Source organism: Vombatus ursinus, unplaced genomic scaffold (assembly GCF_900497805.2).
Source record: "Vombatus ursinus unplaced genomic scaffold, bare-nosed wombat genome assembly UNPS02000577.1, whole genome shotgun sequence".
Classification (NCBI taxonomy): domain Eukaryota; kingdom Metazoa; phylum Chordata; class Mammalia; order Diprotodontia; family Vombatidae; genus Vombatus; species Vombatus ursinus.
Window position 1 is genome coordinate 19,465,604 of NW_020940355.1, and position 25,712 is coordinate 19,491,315.

A 25,712-nucleotide genomic window follows, 5' to 3' on the forward strand; every position below is an offset into this window, starting at 1 on the left:
CTTGAAGTATTTAAGTGTGATGAACTTAGTGGCCAAAAGAACAAAAATACAGATTTTAATTGAAAGAAGAAAACCTTGAGAAATAGATTTCCCAACAATATGTGTAAAACAGGCCTTTACAAGTCAATGCTGAACATCTATTATGCGTGCTATATTTTGTAAAATAAGACATGGTAAGATATTACTGATTTGGTCTCATTAGGAGGAACACTGTTCCAAATTAGCACGAGGCCTATATTGTAAATCTTAAAAAATATAATGTGGGTTTATAATGTTAAGTAACTGCAGTTAACCAGCACTAGACTAAGACTGTTGTTGTTATGTTGTGGGTAACGAGGTGGCATAGTGGATGGAGTCCTGGGCCTGGAGTCGGGAAGACTCACCTTACAGAATTCAAATCTGTCCTCATATACTTACTCACTATGTGACCCTGGGCAAGTCACTTTACCCTGTTTGCCTCAATTTCCTCATCTGTAAAATGAGCTGGAGAAGGAAATGGCAAACCATGCCAAGAAAACCCTACTAGGGGTCACGGAGAGTCAGACAGGACTGAAGACTGAAAAACAACAGTTAACTAAAACTAGGCTAGAACAATATTACCTACTATAGGCCTTAGTAGATGACTTCAATAAACAGAATTCTCATATATAACCAACATATCAATTTTAATAAATGAATTATTGTTTTTAAAGTATCTTAGGGTACCCCAAAAGAGTTTTCTTTCAAATACTTTACACATTTCTCCTTTGTCTTATGGTATTAACTTGCTTTCTTCATAGAGAATATTAAAAATCCAGAGTCCAGTACTTGATTTAATTTCACAAATTTTGATGCAGTAAAATCAGGTTTTACTTTAGAATACTCTTTCTCTGTCTCATTTATGTAGCACTTTATAGTTTTAATAGCATAGCATTTTACTCATAGCAACCCTGTGAAGTGGGTACTAGAGTTGTTGTTATTATCCTCATTGATACACCTCAGAAGAGAAAGCTGGCTTAAGTGTCTTGCCCAAAGTCAATGCCTAATCAGTGGCAGAGGTGGAATTTGAACTCGGGTCTTCCAGCTCCAAGTTCAGTAGAGTTTTTCCCCATGGTATCATGTAGCCTCTCGCCGATTAAATTGCTGATGTTGGAGAAAAAGGACAATCTGCCATAGTGTATAAAGACATACTTATTGTTCATTGTATATTTCTCTATCAGTGTTCTTGGGCACATGGTTTGACCTGCAGAACTAAATTAATAGTATATCAAGGTCTTTGGCATTGGGTTTTTCTGTTTAATGTCACAACTTACATAGAATTGGCTCTGTTAAAAGGGAGTTAAAATATGTCATTTTATGGCAATGGCCTGGATAACCCACTCTCCTGTAGGGATAACTCACTGTAATTTCCTACAGGCTGAAAACAGAAAAACGATAGGTGTTTTCAGGGTGTGATGGTGATGACAGTGTTTTTTTTTTTTAATTTTGGAGGAATCTTTATTAGTTCCTGTTTGTGTGTGTGCTTATAGGATGAAATAAGCAAGGTACACAGGGAAAAAGAGCCCACGTACACAGTTAACAAAGATGATTACGCCACACTAAACAACTTAAAACATGGTAGGTATATCTTCAGTAACGATATAAAAAGCAGAAAAACTGTGATGTCCCTTACCCTGAGACAGCTCACAAATACGGTATTTTAAGTGTTTTAAAGGACATTAATAGATTTAATGAAACATTTCCTCTGCCTCCTTTTTTATATAGACAAGTGAAATTATTCCATTTTGATTTTTCTTCACTGTTTTATCATTTATCACTATTTGGGTTCTAGTCATGTTATGATATACGTTGGCCATAATAATTATAATTCTTTATATTTGTACAGGGCTGTGTGGATTACATAGTGTTTTCGTGTGTCTCATCCACAAATTTTCATTTCTTATAGCACATGACATTGTTGGGATATAATCAAGATATTAGTTGAAAGTCAAGATTTACATATGGATCTTCCAATAACAGAGGACTAAACCATTCTGGAGTTAGAACTGTGTGTGTATGTGAGTGTGTGCTTATTTAGGGAGTTTTGATAGATATGAAGCAAAAGCCTAGGAGATGGGTTGGATAAAGCAACTTCAGGGATGAATATTGATCTGACCTCTGGTTATGCTTTAAGTTTATAGAAATAGGTTTAGTTAAATTGGGGCATGGGGGTGGGGTTAGAAATAAAACAGTCAAAGGGGCCTTAGAATCTCAGAGTTGGAAAGGACCTCAGAGGTCATCTAACCTAACCCTCATATGAACAAAAATTCCCTCTGTACCATCCTGTCAAGTTGTTATGAAACCTTTGCTGGAAGAGCTCTTAGTAAGGAGGAACCTACCACCTTCCAGTGACAGTCCATTATAATGTAGATAGCTCTAATTGTTGGAATTCTTCTTTGTGTAAAATCTGGACCTCTACAATTTCTTTTCATTACTCTTAGTTCTTTCCTCTAGGTCCTAGACAAATAAGGTAGGTCTCTTTTCCATGTGGTCACCTATTAAATACTTGAAGGACACTATCCTGTGCACCTTGAATCTTTTCTTCTTAGTTCCCAGTTCCTTCAACCGTGTTAATACTACTCCTGTCAATCAGCTAGTAAACATTTACTAAGTGCCTACTATATGCCAGGCCCTTGTGCTGAGCACTGGGGATACAAAGAAAAGCAAATGGTAGAAGACAACACAAAAAAAGAAGCAGAAAAATGGAGAGTGAAGGGTATGATGAAGGGCAGAATGACGTCCAGAAGAGTGGAGGTGATGAGATGGCTGCCTAGGGTACCCTCCTTAAATGGAGGATCTGGGAGGAAGTCTCCACTTTTGACTTCCACCCTCTCCAGTCAGAAGGAGGGAGGGGCCCTAGGGATAGAAGAGAAAGTGAGTTTCAAAGATGATGTCATCTTGCAGGATGACAAAATTCTAGAGGTCATGCTAAGTCTAGGAGTACAAGTTCGTGGGAAATGTCGTGGGGGCCTTGCATTATAGCCTGCAACACTCCCAAGTGCTGCCTCAGCCAGATTAAAATGTAATTTAGAAATATTTAATAAAATAAATAAAACATAGATAATGTTAATATGTGGTTTTCTAAGTCAGTATGCGCCTGCAGGAATCCTTGCATGTGGTTTAGTGGCCTCTTTTACTGATTTTGATACCACTACCTCTCCTTCCTGCTCACTCTTCTCTGGATATGTCATCATACTGTGGCAACCATAATTTGAGACAGTGGTCCACATATGATCTGAGCAGGACAGAGTACAATGAGACTATCACCTCCCAAGTTATGGATGTCTTTGCATCTTAATGTAGGCTGTGTTCACATTAGCTTTTTTGGCCAGTCAATAAACATTTATTAAGCACTTAGTATGTGCCAGTCACTAGTGACTCGTATTAAGCTTGCAGTTCATTTGAAACCCCCAGGTCTTTTTCAGATGTCTTGTTGTCAAGCTATGCCTTTCCCACCTTGTACGTTGTTGGATCCAAACATAGAGCTTTTATACTTTTTCTATTAAAATGATCTTATTAGATTTAACCCACTATTCTTTCCTGTCTTGATCCTTTCAGATGATGATTCTTTGGGGTCCTAATGTTTGGATCAAAATAAGTTGTTTCAAATTTGCTAACTATTTCTACAATCTAAATTTCAAAAGCAGACCATCTATTCATCCAAATCTTTTGGTCATTGATAAAAATGTTAAACAGCATGGGGCCAAAGACAGACCCCAGTCACTGCGTTAAGGTCCTTTTTCTAAATTGACTTTTGGTTCCAGTCATTCAATCACTTAATAATTAAACCTTACTGTAGCTCTATCTTGTCTACATTTCTCCACATTGCCCACTAGAATAGCATGAGAGACTTTGTCAAATGCTTCACTAAAATCTAGGCGTACCATGGCTGCTTTATTCCCTTCTACTCATCTTACAATTCTGTCACAAAAGGTGATGTGGTTAAGTCTAGCATCGCCTTTTTTTATGATGTTATACCATATTTTTTTTTAACCGATTACTGTTTTCCTCTTAAAATCATCTTATTAATAACATTCTAGAACTATTCCAGGAATTGAAATCAAGCTCACCAACTTAGAGTTTGCAGATTCCAAGTTTTTCCTTTTTGGAAGTCAGAACATTTGTCCTTTTCCAGTCATGCCCTCTTTTCTGTTTTTCATGATCTTTTAAAGATTACTAATAGTTCTCTCTTCCATTCTTAATGATCTTTTAAAGATTACTAATAGTCTCAAGCAATCATAGCTACCAGTTCTTTCAATAACTTCCCACTTCCTCTTGGAATGACTTGAGATATATAATTTGGGACCATTAGATCCTACCTATTCTTTCTCTTAATCCTTTGAAATCTGTTTACCCCAAATATGGGGTGCATATCAGACTGTGTCCAGTTTCACTTTCCTCTTCTCATAAATCCTAGAATCAAGTGGTCACTTTCTTCCACTCCCCCCAACACCTTGCCCAAGATTTCCATCACTTCTACTAAAGCAGCCATTTTCCTCGTTGGTTATAGTCAGGTCCAAATTGTTGGCTCTTGTCACTTGTCTGTCTCTTCCTTTACTTTTTGGAGAATAAAATTATTATGGAAATTCAAAAATTTGTCAGCTGTTCTGCCATTGATAGAGAACTCCAAAAGATATCTGTATGACTGAAGTTTCCCATTATCATATTATGTTTCAATGCCAGTTTTGTGACTTATTTCAAAACTCCTCCTTGTTCTTTGTGTGTGGTGTATAATATACTCCTGTAACACTTCTTCAACGTCTATTTCCATTGATCTTTAAGCATTATACTTTCCTCTCTCTGAGTCCTGGTTTTCTTCAATTGAGTATATCTTCATAATTTTCAATGTTGCTCTTCCCCTACTTTATCTGTTCTGTTTTTTATGTGGTGTACTCCTCCACAGTAATAGGCAGCGGATAGAGTGCTGGATCTGCAGTCAGGAAGACTCATCTTCCCGAGTTCAAATCTGGCCTCAGACACTTACTAACTGTCTACTAACTCTAACCCTGGGCAAGTCACCTAACCCTGTTTGCCTCAGTTTCCTAATCTGTAAAAATGAGCTGGAGAAGGAAATGGCCAATCACTCCAATATCTTTGCCAAGAAAAGTCCACAAAGGGTCCTGAAGAGTCAGACACAGCTGAATGACTAAACAACCACAGTACTAGTTCATTCTCCCTGACTCTGTGCCCATCAGTTGCTAAGCCTTGTTGACTCTGTCTCTGCCCCTTCAGCCTGTCACTAACATCACAACCATCCTAGTTTAAGACCTCCTCACCTATCCTCTAGCTGAATACAATAGCCCCTACCTTCATTGTCTTTCTTCTGTAATCTGTCTTCCAGAGCTGCCAAATTGGCTTTTTATTCCCAGCCTGGCATATAGTATGTGCTTAATAAATGCTTGAATCACATCCCACTAAGTCTCAACAATGCTTATGAAGTCAAATTTGTCTCCCTGTATAAGAAAGTTTATTCCACTATATGTGTGGTGGGGGTTGTTCAGTTATGTCTAACTCTTCATGACCCCATTTGGGGTTTTCTTGGCAAAGATACTGGAGAGGTTTGCCATTTCCTACTTCAGTACATTTTTACAGATGAGGAAACTGGAGCAAACAGTTAAGTGACTTACCCAAGGTCATACAGCTAGTAAGTGTCTGAGGTCAGATATGAACTCAGAAAGCTGAGTCTTCCTGACTCCAGGCCTGACACTTTATCCACCTCACCACCTAGCTGCCCTATTTACATACCTCATGCATTTGCCTAGTTATATTTAAGACCATAGATTTTTATTACCTGCTTTTACTGTCTCCTGCAAATTAATGAGCCCTTCTTCCATTCTTTCAATCATGACTTTATTCTCTCTGATAACCTGGAAAATGAAAAGATCTTTTTACAACCCTGTTACTTTCCCCTCTTTAAGGGAGACAGACTTCTATTTCATGCATATATAACTATTTCTTGGTATGGCAGAAACATAAACATAGTTAATTCTCTGCAGGTTAATGTAAAATTTCATTTATCCTCCATACTTGCTGGAAACATGATCCTTAGCCTTCCTTAATTCTTACTGGCAGCTCTGGGACCAACTCTGTTGGCTAACTGCTATGGAAAACTGTCTGTCTCCCTGGGGACTCTAATTGGAGGGGTTCCTGGCTGGAGCCTTTGTATGCAGCTGACTTCCCTGCTTTTTCCCTTAAGATGATTTTGCCTCCTATCCTTGATTGGCAATTATCAGTTTCCCTGACAAAGTACCAATAAAATAAAAGCTGCCTACAGTTTAGTAGGTGATAGAGATGTGATTCTTAAATCTCTCATATCAGAAGTTAACATGAACATTCCAGTGCAATTATTTATTTTGTTATCCATTTTCTACAGCTGCCAATGCTACCTTTGGTGCTTATAATTATGTTACAGTATTAAAACTGCAGAGGTAGATCCAGACCATAATAGGGCTCACTCTTATTTTAAGAATTCTCTCTTACTTTCAGGAGACAAGTGAGTAGAGAAGCAGTAAACACATCATACCTTTAAGCTACACACCTCAGGGGATCTCAGAAGCCCATGCCAGATCTAATGCTTGTGATCCCTGTTCTCCCTAGGCTGCACTGACAGTGGCTGCTGCTCAGGTGAAGTAGTAAGTTCTCTAGAAGGAGAAAATAATCACTTGCACCTGGTAATTAACTACACCGTGAACTCTGAGACTTCTGGCAAATGAGCTTTTATAGAGAGTCCTTATGTGAAACCACCCAGACTTGAGGAAACCACACATCTTTTAGCAGGTCAAGTAATCTTGATGAATTGTTATCGAAAGAGGGGGAATAATAATAACCACTATGACTTATTAAATAGCTCTGATTGATAGAAACAGTTGTTTAATGGAAGACAGGGCTTTGTACTCTGCAAACAGGAAGCAGAAGTTGGGAACCATACATGTTTTTCTCCTTGTCCTCATTAGTTTATCCAGCCACCAAATTCAACATCTTGGTACAGCAATCAGGGAATTCAGTGGGGGCAGCCAGTAGGGATCATATTCTCGGATTCTTTGTCCTCACTAATCTATTTACCTAAAAGTTCAACAATCAGTGTAGTTTACAAATTCACTGTATTGTGAACCACTTTGAGCCCTCCATCACCTGAAAAAAAAGCTAAACACCTGGATTGGCCAATCAGGAGAAAGACATTTTGGCCCACTCAGTTAACAGACCATAATCCTTTGCATGCTCTCTGAGTGAACCCAAAATGCTCTTTGTTATGTCAGCATCCACACTATTGGATGAAGCTGACTGGGAGAATTCTTCTGTTTATGACTGATAAGGACCAGGAGCCTTGAACCAGACATTATCTTGATTAACGGAACATTTTTTATTTTGATGTTTTATGGACACTATCCTGTTATGACATTCTCTTCTTGTTATGACATTTCATTGTTTGTGAATGACAGAACCCAGGCATCCTGGGGGCATCCTCTTGAGACTATAATTTTGATTGACAAGGCATCCTGAATCAGGAAGGGGGACATTTCCCTGCTCTAAAGGTATATAGTCTCCTTCAACTGGCCTTTCTTTGAGTTCATTTTTTAATGAACTCCCATGCATGTTATGTATGCATGTCTCCTGTTTTGAGAGAAATAAACATGACATATAGCCTGATTTTGTTTGTCTTTCTTAGAAGAAACTCTGTAAGGCTGGCAGTATCATAAAAAGATTTATTAAGCCAAAGCCATTGGTCCACTTATTTAAGCAACAGAACTCCAAAATGACAAAAAAGAACACGCATGATCATTTTTTTTTATCTAATGGAATTTGATCTGTCTGATGTGGCCAGTTCTTCTGTGACACTTCAATTTGGTATTTTGAACTACATTAAAAAAAAACTTGAATAAAACAAATTGTCTGTTTAGCTGAAATAATACGTAGCTCTCAAACCCCTAACAAATTTTATTCCTTGATATGAGTTAACATAGGATAATCCTAGCCCTACTTATCTCAACAGGATTGATGTGAGGAAAGTACTTTGTAAACTGTGAAGCAGTACATGAATGTGCAGTACAACAATGACAATGAAGGTCTTTTAAAAAATCTATTTCAATAAAATTAGATGATTCTGATTTTTTTCCCTCTTTTTTTCCCCATTTCCCTAAGATAACAGTCTCGAGGACCATTTACAGACTGTACTAATATCTCCAAACAACACCAAGACTATCGCTCAAAGAAGATTTGAAACTGTTTGCAAATTCCACCAGACAGAAGCTCTAAATAATGAAAGTGAACCATTTCAAAATGATGGTGAACAGTTATCCTCTACAAGGCAAGCAGTACCACAAAGCCCATTTTGTGGTTCTGCCAATCACAGCAGAGTAAAAAAGGAAGAAAATCCAGAGCAAAATGACACATTGATATTTTTTATCAAAAAAGATGTGCGTACTGAAGAAACTCTGGCAAACTCTCCCAATAGTTCACTTCTGAAGGTCTATGATGAATTTGCATTGCCTCTCCCAATAACAGAAGAATCATTGCTTGACAGCATTATTAAGGACACCTCCCTAAACCTCACGAAGACCTCGAGCTTCTTGTATGAGAATAACATGTGCACAGAGGTTGGGGAATCACTTCTTAAAGAAGGGCTTGACCAGACTGCTATTCATAAAGCCAAGGTGATAAGTCTAATGATGTAGAAAACAAAAGCTTTGAATTATTAAAATATTTATTGTCTTTTTATGTATAGGTTTACAGTACAACACTACAAGTAGTATTGTGTCATTATAATCATAGGAACAGTAAAAAAAAATGTCTTAAACACAGACTCAGATTCTCTCTTCCTGCATGAAACTTATTCTCCTAACAAATCCCAAATGTTCACCACCCCTTTCTATGTCATAGTGATGACAGTGAATATTCCTACTGGTGTTATGGATAGTATTTTCTATTTTTATCAAGCTTCTTTCTTGTTTTAGACTCAATTTAGTTTCTTTTCAGCCTTAGTTCTATGTTGCCATGATAATTTACATAGTTGTATATGGTACTGTGCAGTAGAAACTAGTACTTTGATTAAATTGGACTAAGTTAGCATTGGATATCTTAAGATATTAGAAAGAGGATAATTCTAGAGTCTGTGTAAAGTGAAATGGCCCTGCTGGAGTCTTAGCATTTCAGAATGGTTGTCTTATCCCCCAACTGGATGGCATAATGCTACCAAAATCAAGATTCAATGTAGGGGCAACCTTAGTAGTCGTCATCATTGTCGTCAAAGAAGACGTCTTAGGGTTCCTGGAGAAGTAAGAGAGGAAGAAAAATCTATCTTCTTACAGTTTGTAGTGAAATTTATAAAATGTAGCACTTCACAGGAAGAAATTGAGTTGCTTTAATTAAGCCAACATCTTTAAAGAAAAGAATAAGAAGGTTTATTTGTTACCCTAGACCTTTACTACTTATATGCCAAGCAAAAAAGCTTTTTTTTTCCATGAAAGTTCCTAATTTATCCATCTATCCCAACAGATTGATGCTGAGCAATATGTTGAACACACAAAGAACTCAGGAGATACCAGCATTCTACATTTGCCATGCCCTCTGGACAAAAACAAAGACTTTGTTCAAGATCTGATGCAGTCAAATAGATGTGACCGAAAAAACAGAATGAGTAACATTGTTTGTCGTCAGTTAGATGGGGAAAATCACAGCTATTGCCTTCAAATTAGAAGCGTGAGCAGTCCTTCATTTTCATCAAATGTTAGGAAAGCTTTGATTTAACTTTTTTTTTCTCCCAATGGTGTATTTTTTTAAAGGTCATTTTTGGTAAATTCTGTAAGACTAAGCTTCTTGCATGTGCCTGCCCAGAGCTGGTGTTAATCCCTTCAGAATTAACTGTCTCTTAATATCTGTCTCTTCATTTGTTAAATGAAGGGCTTGGACCCACCAAACCCTATATAGTCATATAGCACTGTTAGTCTCCATAGATCTTTTACAAAGGTCTCCAAGTTCTTCTCTACTTTTTGTTGTAGGCAAAATCAGCATATGCCACTTTTATTTGTATATTTTATGTTATACCTACAGTCAAAGTCTTCAAATCCTGTGACACTCTAATAATGATACAATCAGAGTAGTAATATCATCTTGACATAGGGATCCAGTAGTTTTAATTGGCAGTTTTTTAATGCTTCCACATTTAAAAGATAACTTTTCTCATGGTTGTATATTTATCGGTAGATTGATTTAATTTTTTTTGAAGACAAGAAAAACAGCATAGGGTCTGAAAGGTTGCATGTCCTGAGAAATTATGGGGATGCAGACAGTTAACAGTGTTCCTGTAAAACAGATGATTTTACTGTTCAGGTGATGTTGCTCTCCTGGATCTTAGAGATGAAGGAATAAGTGCTAAATGCACACTGTTTCTTCATATTAAATGGCAGTGACAAACATCTGGGCACTAATGCATAAAACTAATGATCTTTCAATTAAAATCCTTCCATTTTGAGTAGTAGGATATTAATGGAGATTGTCTCTCTTTTTCTCTCTTGCTTTCTCAATTAAAAATAGGTTTTTGTTAATCCAAGGGAATCCCAGAATGCTAGGGAGGCTCCTGAGAAGTCAAACATTTGTCCAAAGGAAGTAAGGACAGAGTCTCCAAACCACCATGAGAATTTCCTGACTTATTTCACTGACACCAGTACTTGGAGTGAGGCATCTATAGAGGACTTCAATCCCCAAGATACAAAGCATGGTTCTGAAAGTTTGCAGCCCCTGGAGGAAACCCATATAGATTTGAATGATGTCATAAATTCGTTAAAACAAGATAACCATAAGCAGCAAAGTAAAATAACAGAACTAGAGTGTAGTAACTTCTATTTAGAGAATAATGTCAAAGAGCTACAAATGAAAATTTCCAAACAACAGGTTTTTGTTGACATCATAAATAAACTGAAGAAGAATGTTGAAGAGCTTATTGAAGACAAGTACAGGGTTATCCTAGAAAAAAATGATATTGAAAACTCCTTGAAGAATTTGCAGAAGGTTTCGACTGAAATACAAAAACAGCTTGAGGAATCTATGCTGGAAAAGAACACTTTAATATTAGAGCTTAAAAAGATGAAAAAAGATTATGGTCTTCTTCAGGAGAAGCATAAGAATGAGTTAGAGCTAAAGAATAAGTCCATAAATTTTTTTTTAGAAATGGACAAAACCTTAAACAAGAAAGAGGAAGAAATAGGGAGGTTACAAAGTCTCAGAGGAGAACTGGAGAAAGCAACTTCCACTAGGGAATTACTCCAAGTAGAATTCCAGAGACGTGAGGAAGTCAAGACGCAGGAACGGCAGGAGTTGAAGTCCAATCTTGGCAAATTGGTTGCTCAAGTTAAAGTTTTGCAGTCAAGTTCTGAAAATGAAAGGGCTAAGAATGCCAAGTTACAGCAGCAGATCAATGAGGTAAAAAATGAGAATACAAAATTTCAGCAGCAAATTGCAGAGAGTGAGGAGCAAAATTATAACTGGAAACTTGAAACAGTTCAGTGGAAGCAACAGCTGGAAGAAATAATGAAATCAAACATTGCAAAGGTATTGGTATAAATTCAAAATCCCTAATGCCAAAATTCATAAGTTTTCAACTGGTCCTAGGTAATCATAGCCTCCAGGAACATTATTGGTTATCATAAAATTGAAGCAGGTTCCAGGATTACTCATATTTTGATGTCATTCATGCTTCAATCGTATAAGATTTTATTTGTGTATAGAGGATTACATGTTATAGTTTTAATAGCAATATACCAGCCTCACTGTGAGGTAGGCCTCACAAAATACTAGCTGATTATTCTTTTAGATTCTATCACAAAGGTGACCTCGCTTTCATATGAGTAGTTTCATATAAATGGCTTCATAGTTCTTGGCTTTGAATTTTTAATTCCAGAATTGATCCTACTCCTCCTCAGACCTATTTCAACCCTCTACAAGTCCTTTGATTGTGACCTATGGAATGTCCATTCTATTGTAGGCAAAATACGTGATAGTCTCAGCCTTTTCCAGAAATAGGACTTCTGTCTCTTAGCTCTAATAAAATCCTGGATTTCTTCTGATAGTTTCAGAAGATTCTGCAAATTGTAGAACAATGAATTTGACTTTAATTCCTGGGAAAATTCTAGTACATATCAGTAATATCAAATTACATGAAACTAATAGAGGCATTTGTTTGCAGAAGGAAGTATTAAAGAAAAAAGAAAGAGAGCTGGAGTGGAAGATACGCATGTTGGGGAGGTTTCTGCAGGTATGTGGGCATCTATGTTAATAGAAGAGCCTTTTGTAATTTCAAGCTTATTTCCATAGATACTATGTTTAACCCGAAGAAACTGGAATTTTTGTAATTGATCCACCTACAGTAACTTACGGTGCTTTTGAGAAAGTTTGTTACTGCTACTATTTTAAACCAGTAGTTCTGTTTTTTTAATCCCTTTTCTACCTTGTCTAATTGACTTACAAAGCCTTTATTAAACACCAACAATGAACAGGGAAGGCTGCTTTGGCCCTAGGATCACAAAGACAAAAAGGAAGCAGTCCCCATTCTCATGGAAGCTTCTGTCCTGAGGTGGGGGGATGGGTAAGAGCAGCACATACACAGGACAACCACATTTTTTTTAACAGTAAAATTAAGTGATGAAGTTGTCAGCTAGGTAAAATGAAATTATCATCCTGTATCAGTTTTTCAGAACCATGAAAGATTGCAAACCAAACCCTAATTTTCAGAATTTTGGAGATGATTTGTGGTATATGGTGGCTGAGTCTTCATGACCATAGAAGAATCCAACATGACCGAAAACTTTGATAAGTCCAAATCATTGAAGCTCATTGGAAAGGGCCTCAGTCTAGCAGATTAGAGGATTTCCTTGATCATTCTTGTTACATAGCTACCAAATAGGTTATATTAGAGAGAGAATATAGTTAGAAGATAATCCTTAAAGTCAGAAAGAGCTGGGTTCAAATTTTGCCTCTGCTACATCTGTGTGATGGTGGGCACATTGTTTAATCTCTCAATGCCACTAGTGAGTCTATTAAAATATCATAAATTAAAGACCAGTTGTTTATCTGTATTGGAAAATTACAGTTCCAGCTCCCTAAATGGATATAGTTTAATACATGTGTATATGACTTTATTACTTTTTAGTATCTATAGGAACTGGCATCAGTTCAACTTTTAATTTTTTAAAAAATGTTTCACCAACTGTTCTGTGGAATCTTGGTGCTCCATGTAATGTGAATAGAAATTTTGTGAGAAAATGTTGATGCTAACAATATTTTCATCTCTAAAATGTTAAGTAAAACTTAACTATTCTCAGCAATACAATGATGCAAGATAATTGCAAACTACTCTTGATGAAAAATGCTATCAACCTTCAGAGAAAGAACTGATGGAGTCTGAATGCAGATTGAAGCATACTATTTTTCACGTTTCTTTATTTTTTGTGGGACGGGAGTTTGGGAGGGTGTGTTTTCTTTCACAACATGATTAATATGGAAATATGTTTTGCATGATTGCAGATGTATAACCTATATCAAATTGCTTACTGTCTCAGGGAGAGAGGAGAGGAAAGAGAAAAGGGAATGAATGAAGCTTTGTTCTATAGAAGTCTACCATTTTATCTTTGGTTCTTTTTTTTTTTTTTTAAAGAAGACTAGCGCGTAATTCTGACCTCTGCTGGCTAAACAAAAATGTCATTGCCAAAGAGAAGCTGCTTTTAGTTTCTCTTTTTTAACACTGTGTTTTTAGGTGATTTGCTTTTCTAAAATTTAGGACCTTCATAAAAAAAAAAAAGGCAGATTCTACGCTTATTTTTTTTTGTTTTGTTTTGTTTCGTTTGTTTTTTTTGTTTATTTGGTTTTTGTTTTTTTGCTAAGCAATGGGCTTGAGTGACTTGGCCAGGGTCACAGAGCTAGTAAATGTCAAGTGTCTGAGGCTGGATTTGAACTCAGGTCCTCCTGACTCCAGGGCCAGTGCGCTATCCATTCTGCCACCTAGCTGCCTCCCCCCCCCCCCCCCCCCCGCCTTTTTTTGTTGATTCTCAACTCTTAACAAGGCAAATTTGAATGTATCCACCACAGGACATGAAGACAATGCATTCAAATTTGTTCCTGGACTGCCCGCCTTTTGAAGAAGAGAGTTTAAATTCACCACATATGAAAAAAACTTCTCAGTTTGTATCGAAGATGCACAATTTAATGGCTCTGATGATGGGACTGCTTACCTGTGAGGTAAATAAAACATTTCAGAAGGTTTGCAAAAACCAGGTGTGGTAAGGCAGAGAAAAAGTTTGGCAAAAATATAACTAGATGTGATGCCTAAAACCTTTATTAAATATCTTCAGATTTCAGAATTACTTAAGGTCATTACCCCTCTAATGATAACAATCAGTTTTTAATGGACTGATTAAGCCAGGTGTGGAACGGGGTCCTCATTTCCCCTATTCCTTTATCTTGCACATTTTGTTGTTTGTTAACACCATCTATTGTAATTACAACAGACTGTTGTTGTGAGCCACAACTCTTTGGTACCAGTACATTCATTTTGATCTGTCTCTAGGCGCTTGTGCTGGAACTTTTTATTTATGAGGCCCAAAATATGGTTGAGGTACATAATAATGCAAGTAATCGGGAGAAGAAAATAGAGATGAACCTCCTGGTGTGGCCAGGTCATCCTCAGATATAGCAATACTGCCAAGTGCCCCAGCGTGCCTCTGCTATTGAAATAACAATTACAGAACAGATAGAGATGTCAAATTGTTCCTGCTTCCAGTGTAATCAGATTCTTTTTTTCTTTTTTTTTCTTTTTTTTTCTTTTTTTTTTGCTGTCTATGATGTTGTTCAGCGATTTTAGTCATGTCTGACTCCATTTGGGGTTTTCTTGGAATAGGTACTGAGGTGGTTTGCCATTTCCTTCTCCAGATCACTTTACGGATGAGGAAACTGAGGCAAACTGGGTTAAGTGACTTGCCTAGGGTGACACAGCTAGTAAGTGTCTGAGGTCAGATTTGAATTCAGGAAGATTAATCTTCCTGACTCCAGGCCTGGCACTCTATCCACTGCTTCACCTAACTTCCCCTTTGCTTTGCATAGGGAGTAACAAAAAATATTGAATGTGTAGTTATTGATGGATGTTAGTGTCCCAGAATTCACATTATCCTGCCCCACCACCTTCAGTACTCCAGTAGGTCTGTGATCTCATTGATGTTAATCTTCCATCCAATGGTGTAGATTACTACCAAATCTATACCTTCTTATCCTGTGTGACTTCCCATCCTATCTATAGGTTCACCTTAGGGGATCTATTCATTGTATACTTGAGTGGTCTCTAGACATCATCTCTAGACAGTGTAGCACACAGGCTATCCACTGGTTATCACCATCTATTGCATGTGACTTCTTATTGTTTAGTTGTTTTTGGTCCTGTCCAACTCTTCTTGACTCCATTTGGGGTTTTCTTGGAGTAGGTTCTGAGGTGGTTTTCCATTTCCTTCTCCAGATCACTTTACAGATGAGGAAACTGAGGCAAACTGAGTTAAGTGACTTGCCTAGGGTCACACAGCTAGTGTCTGAGGCCAGATTTGAACTCAGGAAGATGAGTTTTCCTGATTGCAGGCCTGGCATTCATAAAGATGCCATAGAATGCCACTCCCTGGCACTGTGCCACCTAGCTGCCTTTGCATGTGACTGACCCATCGTCTTTTTTTTAATCTTGCATTCTTCATCATTCTTCAGTGACATCCTTTACCCCACTTCTCCTTATTTGTAATGCATTGCAGACTGCTTATGTCCACCATGCATCTCTCTGTTGGGGAGCCTCTACTTTCCTCTGAGGAGTAGGTTATAAATATAAAGCTGTATGAAATCCTTCCACACAATACTTTTTGAGATGCCTTAGGATAAGTAGCTGAAGTTGGTTTTTATTGAAAACTGTAGTTGATCTAGTTTCTCCAATTTTAATCTTGTTATTCTTCTCAGGATACAGATAGTCCTGATAATGAACATTTGCAGGACAGTGAGAATATTTACGAAAAAATGAAGCGTTTCAACTCTGAGAAAAAAAGTTTGGAAAAAGAGGTATGGTGACTTTTTCTTACTCTTAGAAATAATAACCCTCTTGTTTAGTCAAAGAATAGGCCCCTCACAGGAGTATTTGTTGATTCAAAAACCCATTCATTTAAGTAATATTTAACCTACTTCTTACAAGTATAAGGTAACTTCATCTACTACAGTTTGTTTCATCATGTTTAGGTTCTTGGTTTGACAGTCAAGGATTCTTCAGTTGCCAAAAGCATAGATTTGAGGGTAGAGTCAAGGGAGTCACTATATGAAATAGAGGAGGCAGAAGTATGGTGTTCAAAATGAGCATTATAGAGTCATAAGATCGGAGAGGTGGATCTGAGAGATGCTTCGTTTTGAATCTGAAGTACATACATAACAAGGAATGTAGTAGGCAACAATGCTGCCTAGTTAAAGAAATGAGGCTACATACTCAAGTTGGATACTTAGACTCATGATAGTTGGGCCTTTCACCAAAGGAAAACAAATGATCTGAATTGAGAAAAAGAGAAGACATATGCTTGGAATTCTAGGGAGGTTTTTTTGTGTCTTGTAACTGAAATATAGAAAGAAGGGGCTTAGAAGAGAAAATGTGGGAATTCAGAGAAATCATCCTTCTCAGGTTGGTCTAAATGGAGAGAGAAGCCTAGTTCAGTGTAAGACTAGGGAGATAATAAAAGTAAATTTGCATATATTGATTCAATTTTGATAAAACTTTGTGCCATTAGAATTAATTGGGATTCCAAATATTGAGTAGTATTTTGAATTAAGCCTGTTTTTATATTCAGAGAGCCTTATTGACCTCTCATGAATTTACTTTAAAAATATAATCTCATCTTTATGGAGACACCTATGTTATCTTTAATCATATGTACTTAAAGATTCTTCTTGTGAAGCCCAGTAATGTATAGTAAAGATAATAAGAACACAGAATGATTTTCTCTTCCTTTTATAATATAAATTGTCTCTAATTCTTTCTAGCTACTGAAACATAAGGAAAGAATCGCAACCTTTAGGGAGTTAATTGCTAATGAAAAAATTTCTCAAGAAAATGTTTTTGAGGTATGTGTAATACTTACCATGTTCTGTCTCCCGCATTTTGCAAAGATGATACCACTGATAAACCTTGTATGAATTGATTCCTACTCCCACTTTCCACCCATACCCTATCATCTCTATCTATTTGAAGTCCCTCTCTTTCTTTATTCAAAGCCCAAAATACTGCAACCTCCTCCATGAAACAATTGGACAGCTTCATGTCTCACAAATAGGCAGTTTGCCCCCATGAAAAAGAAACATTGAACATTTCCAGCATGAGGGTCTTTTTGTGGTAAGGGTAGCTGGGCTCCTCTCCACAGGAAATGGCTTCTTGTGTTGCACAGAATAAGGATGTGGATCCACAGGTACCACAATGTGAGAAGTCAAATAATGGCCAGAAGAAAAAGAAACATCAGTGTTTGGTGACTCCTTGCTGAGGAGTTCACCCAACGTGAGTAACAGAGATATTTGCTCTCTCCCTGGGGCATATGTCTGGATGTGATGAAGTCCCTCCCAAGAACTGTCAAACATGATGACTGCTACCCATTTCTGATGATTCATATGAAGACAAATGATACTAGCAGTAGAACCTGAAAACATATTGTTAAGGATTATGGAGTTGTGGACAAAAAACTAAGCCCTTAGGAGTGCAGATGATGTTTTCATCAGTGTTTGCTATTACAGGTATAGGATTCCAAAGAGGGGGAAAAAAGGCAGATTTGGGAAATGAACAATGGATTCAAAATATGGTGCCTGAAAACAGGATTTGGGTTTCTGAACCACAGCTTAAAACACAGAGATAACAGACACTTAAAAAGTGATCAAATATATTTAGACAAATGCCAGCAAAAACACTTTCCTTGTTTTTTGTAAATCTCCTCAAGAGAACTTTAAACTAAAAAGGAAAGAGGAGAGAGAAAACAGCCGCATAATTCTGACAAGCCTAGTACTACAGAGAGAGAACAATAAGGTACAGCACTAAAAGAAACATAGTAAAGCAGGAGGCCAATAATTCACAGAAGGCTCTCCAAGAAGAAATAAAAAAATATTTATGGCTGTTGTTTATATGGTGGCAAAAAAGTGGAAAATGAAGATGTGTCCATCAATTAGGGAATGGCTGAACGTGTTGTAATAGGGATACTAATGTGATAAAATACTGTTGTGCTGTAAGAAATGAAGGGGATGGTTTCTGAGAAACCTGGAAAGACTTGTGTGAACTGATGCAGAGTAAAGTGAACAGAACCAGGAGAGCAATTTATACAATAACACCAATATTATAAAGACAAACAACTTGGAAAGACTTAACTCTGATCACAGTGTGTCACACAGTGACCAACTACAGTTCCACAGGACTCACAACGTGACTTGATACAGACCTTCAGATAGAGAGGTGGTGAACTCAGAGGACAGATTCAGGAAAGCTGGTTTTACATGGCCACTGGGGGATTGGTCAGGCATGGAGTTTGCTTTCTCAGTGGGAGTGAGGGAAGGTGGAAGGGAGAGAATGTGAATCAGAAAATAAAATGCTGAATTTTTTTTTAAAAAAGGAACCAAACATATATGTAATATATATTTCACTTTTTTAAATCATATTTCCCCCAATTACATGTTAAAATAATTTTTTTAAAGTTTTGAGTTTCAAATTCTAGCCTTCTCTCCCTCTTTCCTCTCCCCCCTCCCCAAGACAGTAAGCAGTTCCATACAGGTTGTATATGTGCAATCATGTAAAACATTTCCATGTTAGTCATTTTGTACAAGGAGACTTGAACCAGAAGAAAGAAAGAAAGAAAAAGGAAAAATAGCATGCTTCAGTCTTTATTCAGACAATATCAGTTTCTTTCTCTGAAGATAGCATGTTTCATCATGAACTTTTTGGGATTGTTGTGGATCGTTGTATTCCTGGGAATAAGTCATTCACAGTTCCTCATTATACAATATTGCTGTTACTGTGTACAACATTCTCCTGGTTCTGTTCACTTCATTTTGCTTCAGTTCATGTAAGCCTAGGAACAGAATATATTGAAAAGAGGAGGAGTTACGTTTTCTATTAAAATTTTTTACTCATGCAACAAAATCCAAGAACTTGAGGGGGGAAAATGGTGGAGAGCCTTTGGATAAGGATCAAAAGACCTGGAAAAAGAAGCAATATTATTGTTGGAGTGTACCGTAAACCCTCAGCACAAAAAGGAAGAATTAGATGGGGAGTTTGGGGAACATCACAAACCTGATATGAAAGCATTGTAATGTATGGAGGAGGAGCTGAATTATCTGGATATCTACTGCCACACACTCTCCTTCTGCCAAAATCAGTAGCTGGTCAACTTGTGACATACTTTAATGATGATTTCATCCTTCAAAAAGTGAAAGAATTTTTAAAAAATGAACTGCTATTTTGGATTTGATTCTGGCCATATTGGGGAACCTATCATAGAAGTCGTGATATAGAAGAAAGGAAAACTGCATAATCTGATATGTCACCTAGATTTGAGGAGAGCATACATCAAAGAATTCAGAGGAGGTAGAGAGAAGATCAAATGGTTTAATGTTTTGAAGAGGTAGTTGACTCAAGTAATGGGAAGCCCTCAAGAATGAAATTCTAAAGACATAATCAGAAATAATTTGGATGAGAAAGAAAAAGAGAAACTACCTTAAGAATCCATTATGTAGACACAGGGAACTCATGAACAAATCCACATTTCAAAAAGTTCTATAAAGAACATGGAAGAGGAATACCAAAGAATACCTCAGTCTTGAAAGAATTGTTTCAGAAGCACTGTATCCCAGAATGAGTAGAGGTGGTGCTTGATGCTGTGGACAGCAAAAGGGATTTTTTTACCTATGTTGGTTATAAAAAGATCAAAAAAAGAATGGAGCTACTATTCAAGAGGGATATAATGACCAGACAATTGACCTTCTTAATTCTTGTTTCATTTCTGTTTTCCCTCCTAAAGAGAGTGATCAGTGGAAAGAATAGAACAAAAATGGTAAGGAGGTAGTGGAAACGCAAGGTAAATGAGACAGTTGGGATCAGTGAGTTCAAGTCACTAGGCACAAAGTACATCCTAAGGAATACTGACACGTGTGATTGCTGAGCCACTCTTGGTAGACTTAGACATCTCTTGGAAAATGGGACAGCTAGTACAAGACTAGAAGTGGGTAGATATTGTCCCAGTTTTTTTAGAACTGGGAAAGGGTAGAGTCTACAAGCTTCAATGCTGAGGGAGTTTAACTTCTGTTCCTGAGAAAGTTCTAGAACACATTATTAAGGCGTTGGTTTGTGAGTACCTAAGGAAGCAGTGATCTCAGAGTGGTAGCGTGGATTCCTCAAGGACAAGCTGTGTCAGACTAATCTCAGTTCTTTTTATTCTGAAGTAATAAGGCGGGAAAGGGGTGGGGGCTAGAGAGATGTTGTGCTATACTTAAATTTCAGCAAAGCATTTGACAAGGTTTCTCGTTCTATGCCCATATATCAGATGGAGAGACACAGCTAGGTGATAGGTAAATTTGGGTTTGGATGGAATGACTGGACACAGAGTAGTTATTAAGAGGTCGATGTCAGCTTGGAGAAAGGTCTGTAGGAACGTGCTCCAGGGATCTGTATTTAGCCTTATGTTATTCAACATTTTAATCAAAGACTTGGATGCAGGCAGAGATGGCATGTTTATTCAATTTGCAGACAACATGAAGTGTGAATGGATAGCCAGTTCCCCTGGCTTGGGAGCTCTGTACCTTTCCAAGGGCCAACATCTCTGTGCACTGGAATATTCTCAACTTCCCCAATCAGATGAGCTAATTTGGTACCGGAAAAAGAGGCCAAGGGCTCCATTATGATTAAACATTAAACTCCATTATGAGTTTAATAAATGATTTTAATAGTCATAATGGATGACTTACAATAGGGGCTAGTCTAGAGCAGCTGCCAGATGAAAACAGTCTCAATGATGGATCGAAAGACCCCAGGAAAGCCCAGTCGCAATTACAAAAATCAGACAAAGGGAGGTAGAGCTATAAAGCACATAGCTTGCTGGATATTTTGGGTTTCTGCTTAGTAATGAGCTCATGTCTAAGCTTGGGTATTAAGCCAATGTTATTGGGCAAATGCCCAAACACAAGTTTGTGTATTGGTCACATGTGCTGGTCATGAATTGGCCACTGTGTCCATATTACGGTTATTACCTGGTCACATTATCTAAGTTATGACTTAGTATCTGAATTATGATTTTAAACAGGTCAACATGTCTGGGCTTCCACGTTTCACAGAGTTTTAACTTATGGCTTTCATTTGTTACTGTTTTATGGCCTTTTCCTCAGTGAGGATCTAGATCCAAAAAGGTCTAGATAGACTGAAACAGAGATGTCAGACTGGCTACAGCCCACAAAACTCCTGAGTACACTGGAACCAGATTAAAATGTAATTGGCAAATGTTTAACAAAATAAATACAAATACAGTTCAATATAGATAATGTTAATTTGTGGTTTTGTAAGTTACTATGCTGCCCATAGGGAATGATTTCTATTTGAGTCTGATACCATTGGACTAAAACACTGGGCTGAATTGAATAAGATTAAATTCAAAAGGCATAAAACATTATATTTGCATTCAAAATACCAACTTCAAAAACAACAGAATGTTCTAAATAAATTTAGCTAAACAATATTTTCTGTGGAAAAAAAAATTCATTCCTATTTGGGGGGGCAGTGAGGAGACGGGAAGGGAAAGGAATAAGCATTTATATGGCTCCTACTTTGTGCCAGGCACTGTGCTAAGCTTTTTACAAATTACCTCATGTAATCCTCACAACAATCCTGCAAAAGTGTATGCTAGTCCAGTTTTATAGATGGGAAAAAATGAGGCAAACAGAAGTTAAGTGACTTGCCCAGGGCTACACAGTACAGAGTGTCTGAGACTGGACTTGAACTGAGGTCTTCCTGATTCCAAACCTAACCCTTTATCCACTACCCTTTCCCCCACAGCTGCCTCTTAATGGACTACAATCTCTGTATGAATCAGTGTGATGACGCTGTTAGCCAGAACTAGAGCAGAACACCTAGTGCTCTCCTAGGCTGTAGTAAGAAAGGTATCATGTCTAGGAGGAGATAAATAATATTGTCTTGGTCAGGCTGCACTTTGAGTTTGGGGTTCAGTTGTGGGAATCACCATTTAGGAAAACCAGATGAGTTGGAGTGTGTCCTGAGGAGCATAGCTGGATCCCTGGAGAGCACACTGTAGAGGGATCGGTGGGATGTCAAAGAGAAGCAAGAGCTTGTCTTCAGGTGCTTGCAGGGATGTCACAGAGCTGGAAGCAATGGTAGAAAGCTGCACAGAAGCCTCATTAGGTTTTAAGGAAAGTTTTCCCCTCCTGCTCCTTTTTATTAACATCTTTATAGTCTCATCATAGTAGTGGGGTCTTTGGGTCAAAAGGTATGAAAATGGCTCAGTTCTATAGCTTTTATTCTTATGGGGCAGCTTGGTGGCACAGTGAGTGGAACATCAGACCTGGAGTCAGGAAACTGTTGTTCAATCCTTTTAGGCCTGTCTGAGTCTTTGTGACCCCAATTGGGGTTTTCTTGGCAAAGATACTGGAGTGGTTTGCCATTTCCTTCTCAGCTCATTTTATAGATGAGGAAATTGAGGCAAACAGGGTTAAGTGAGTTGCCCAGGGTCACACAGCTAGTAAGTGTCTGAGGCTGGATTTGAACTCAGGTCTTCCTGATTCCAATCCTAGTGCTCTTTCTACTGTACCACCCAGCTTTGTCACCTCACACATTTGCCAGCTGTGTGACCCTAGGCAAGTCACTTAGCCTCTGTCTTCCTCAGTTTTCTTAATTGTAAAATGAAGATAATAATAGCATCTACTCCCAGGATGGTTGTGAGGATCAAATGAAATAATAATTGTAAAGCATTTAGCACAGTGCCCGGCACATGCTTACTATCAATATAAATGTCAGCTGCTGTGATGATGATGGCACTTTACCTGGACCTTTCCTTTCCATATATATCATACTCCCTTATACTATAGTCATGTCTTTTTACTCATCTTTGATTACAAACTCTTTGAGAGTAGAGTCTAATTGCATTTCCAGTACCATTGCCTTTCACGCAGTAGGTGATTGATTAATAAGCATTTATTGAATGAAGATCTTAGTCACAGACTGGTACACAAATAGCTGGGCAAGATTTCGTGTAAAGAGGGCCTGGGGATTTTCCAACTTTGTATCCCCAATGTCAAAGAAAAATGTTAATACTAAATATTATGTTTTAGGTACAAGTCTGCTAGAAATAATTTTATTTAGCTTATCATTATTCTAGATCCAAGCACTTCTAGCTTAAGGAGTGAAATGTCCAAATTGGCTCAGACATCTCTCTCTACTCCAAGACAGAGGGGAACACTTTTAGAAATCTTGAAGAAAAAAAGCCAGAGTGTTAAAATATATTTGAGGGTGAGGTTAACATTCTAGAACGGTAGTAATTAAGAACAATCGCATAATCTTCAACTAGAACTGCTCCATTCCTCCTTGACTATTCCTCTCGTGTTCTCCTGGAGCAATCAAAGGGACTGTCCTCTGATCAAAATTTAATCCTTTCTAGATGGAGAAAGGTGGGTCATTATACTGTCACTTCAGAGAAGGGTACTGATCATTAACTTCATAAGAGGTATTTTTTTTTGTCCTGAATTTTGGTTACTGCCTTTGACAGTTTCCTTAGCCCTTGACCAACTGCTCACCTGCTAAAGGGATAAGTATGGAAGGGCTTTTAGGTTGTAAACATATTTATTCCTATTTCTGGAGAAACCAAAAAGGAGATTTTTAAAAATGTGCTTCTATACTAGCACAGTGCTTTGCACACAATGAATGTTTAATAAATATGTTTAAATAGAATTTGATGAAATAAAGAAATATCGTGACTGAACATTAATATATTTATTTTTAGGGCAGAGACACTGATTTAGAAGAACTCGAAAATTATACGAACGTGCCTGACTTATTAGGCACCAAATTAAATCAGTACCATGATCTAAATGAAGAGCTTAATTCCCTGGTAAGAAAAACTACATGTTACTATCATTTAAGCATTATAGAGAAGGGGTGGGGAACCTGCAACCTCAAAGCCACATGTAGCCCTCTAGGTCCTCAAGTGCAGCCCTTTGACTGAATCCAAACTTCACAGAACAAATCCTTTGTATTCAGAGGGCCACCCTTGAATGCAGCTCTTTGACTGAATCCAAACTTTACAGAAAAAATCCTTTGTGTTCAGAGGGCCACCCTTGAGGACCTAGAGGGCCACATGTGGCCTCAAGGCCGCCAGTTCCCCACCTCTGTTATAGAGTAACAAATTTTAAAAGAAAAATTAGCAACTCTAACATTTTTTCTGTTTCTGCAGTTCATTTAATCCACATTTATCAATATCATGATGGTGACAAGTTTATTAGCAACAAGTCTTAGCCTATAGAAGGAAAGCACTGGTTTGCACATTTAGCTTTTATTATTATCTTCAGTGCCTGCAAGCCAAAGGTGGACACAGGAAAGTTCAGTGAAAAATGTTTGAAAACATGACTTGGACCCAAACAGGTGGCATAGGCATAGGCCTATAGTTCTATTCCTAAGAGAGGCTGAGGTTGGTAGATTGCTTGAGCTCAGGAGTTCTGAACTGCAGAAAGGCTAAAGCATATCTAGGTAGTTATGTGCAGGAGTGGGGAAGAGGGTGGCACCATGCTACTTAGGAGAGGTGAACCATCCTGCATCAGAAACAGAATTGATTAAAGCTTCCATGCCAATCAGCAATGGGATTGGGCCCATTAGTGGCCACTGTACTTCCAGGCTGGGTAAAATAGGAAGACCCAGTATCAAAAAAGAGGAAAAATGAAAAGAAAATATGGCTCAGGATTAAGAAATTAAAGAAACCAGACTTTGTACTACACCAAAGCCTCCTATGCAGGTATCATGAATAGTTTTTTTTTTAAATGTTTATTTATTTATTTATTAGTTTTCAACATTCACTTCTATAAGATTTTGAATTCCAAGTTTTCTCCCCCTTCCTCTCTTGTACCCTCCCTTCCCTCCCTCCTCCCCAAAATGGCATGCAATCTTATATAGGCTATACATGTACAATCATATTAAACATATTTCCATATTAGTTATGTTGTAGAGAAGAATTAGAACCAAAGGGAAAAACCACGAGAAAGAAGAAACAAAAAAGAAAATAATATGCTTCGATCTGCATTAAGACTCCATAGTTCTTTCTCTGGCTATGGATAGCATTTTTCATCATGAGTCTTTTGGAATTGTCATGGATCACTGCATTACTTAAAAGAGCTAAGTGTATCAAAGTTGGTCATTGCACAGTGTTACTGTTACTGTGTATGATATTCTCCTGGTTCTGCTCACTTCACTCAGTATCAGTTCCTGTAAGTCTTCCCAGGTTTTTCTGAGGTCCACCTGCTCATCATTTCTTATGGGATATATTCTTATGTATCCCATTACATCCATATACCATAACTTGTTGCGCCATTCCCTAATTGATGGGCATCCCCTCAGTTTCCAATTCTTGGCCACCACAAAAAGAGCTGCTATAAATATTTTTATTATGTGGGTCCTTTTCCCG

General features: G+C 37.7%; 1 protein-coding gene across 7 annotated transcripts in view; it reads left to right on the forward strand.

Annotated features, from left to right (window-relative positions):
- Positions 1-25,712, forward strand: part of CAGE1 (cancer antigen 1) — an 84,588-nt gene that overhangs the window by 17,551 nt on the left and 41,325 nt on the right. For 3 of the 7 annotated variants that reach the window (XM_027844162.1, XM_027844465.1, XM_027844530.1), the window contains exons 2-10: positions 6,616-6,642; positions 8,158-8,669; positions 9,511-9,741; positions 10,549-11,562; positions 12,197-12,265; positions 14,095-14,244; positions 15,991-16,089; positions 17,053-17,133; positions 24,042-24,149. In XM_027844162.1, the coding sequence (XP_027699963.1) occupies positions 6,616-6,642; positions 8,158-8,669; positions 9,511-9,741; positions 10,549-11,562; positions 12,197-12,265; positions 14,095-14,244; positions 15,991-16,089; positions 17,053-17,133; positions 24,042-24,149 (2,291 nt within the window). The remainder of the gene's footprint in view (positions 1-6,615; positions 6,643-8,157; positions 8,670-9,510; positions 9,742-10,548; positions 11,563-12,196; positions 12,266-14,094; positions 14,245-15,990; positions 16,090-17,052; positions 17,134-24,041; positions 24,150-25,712) is intronic. The other 4 variants (XM_027844246.1, XM_027844388.1, XM_027844317.1 and 1 more) reach the window with 4 other exon arrangements.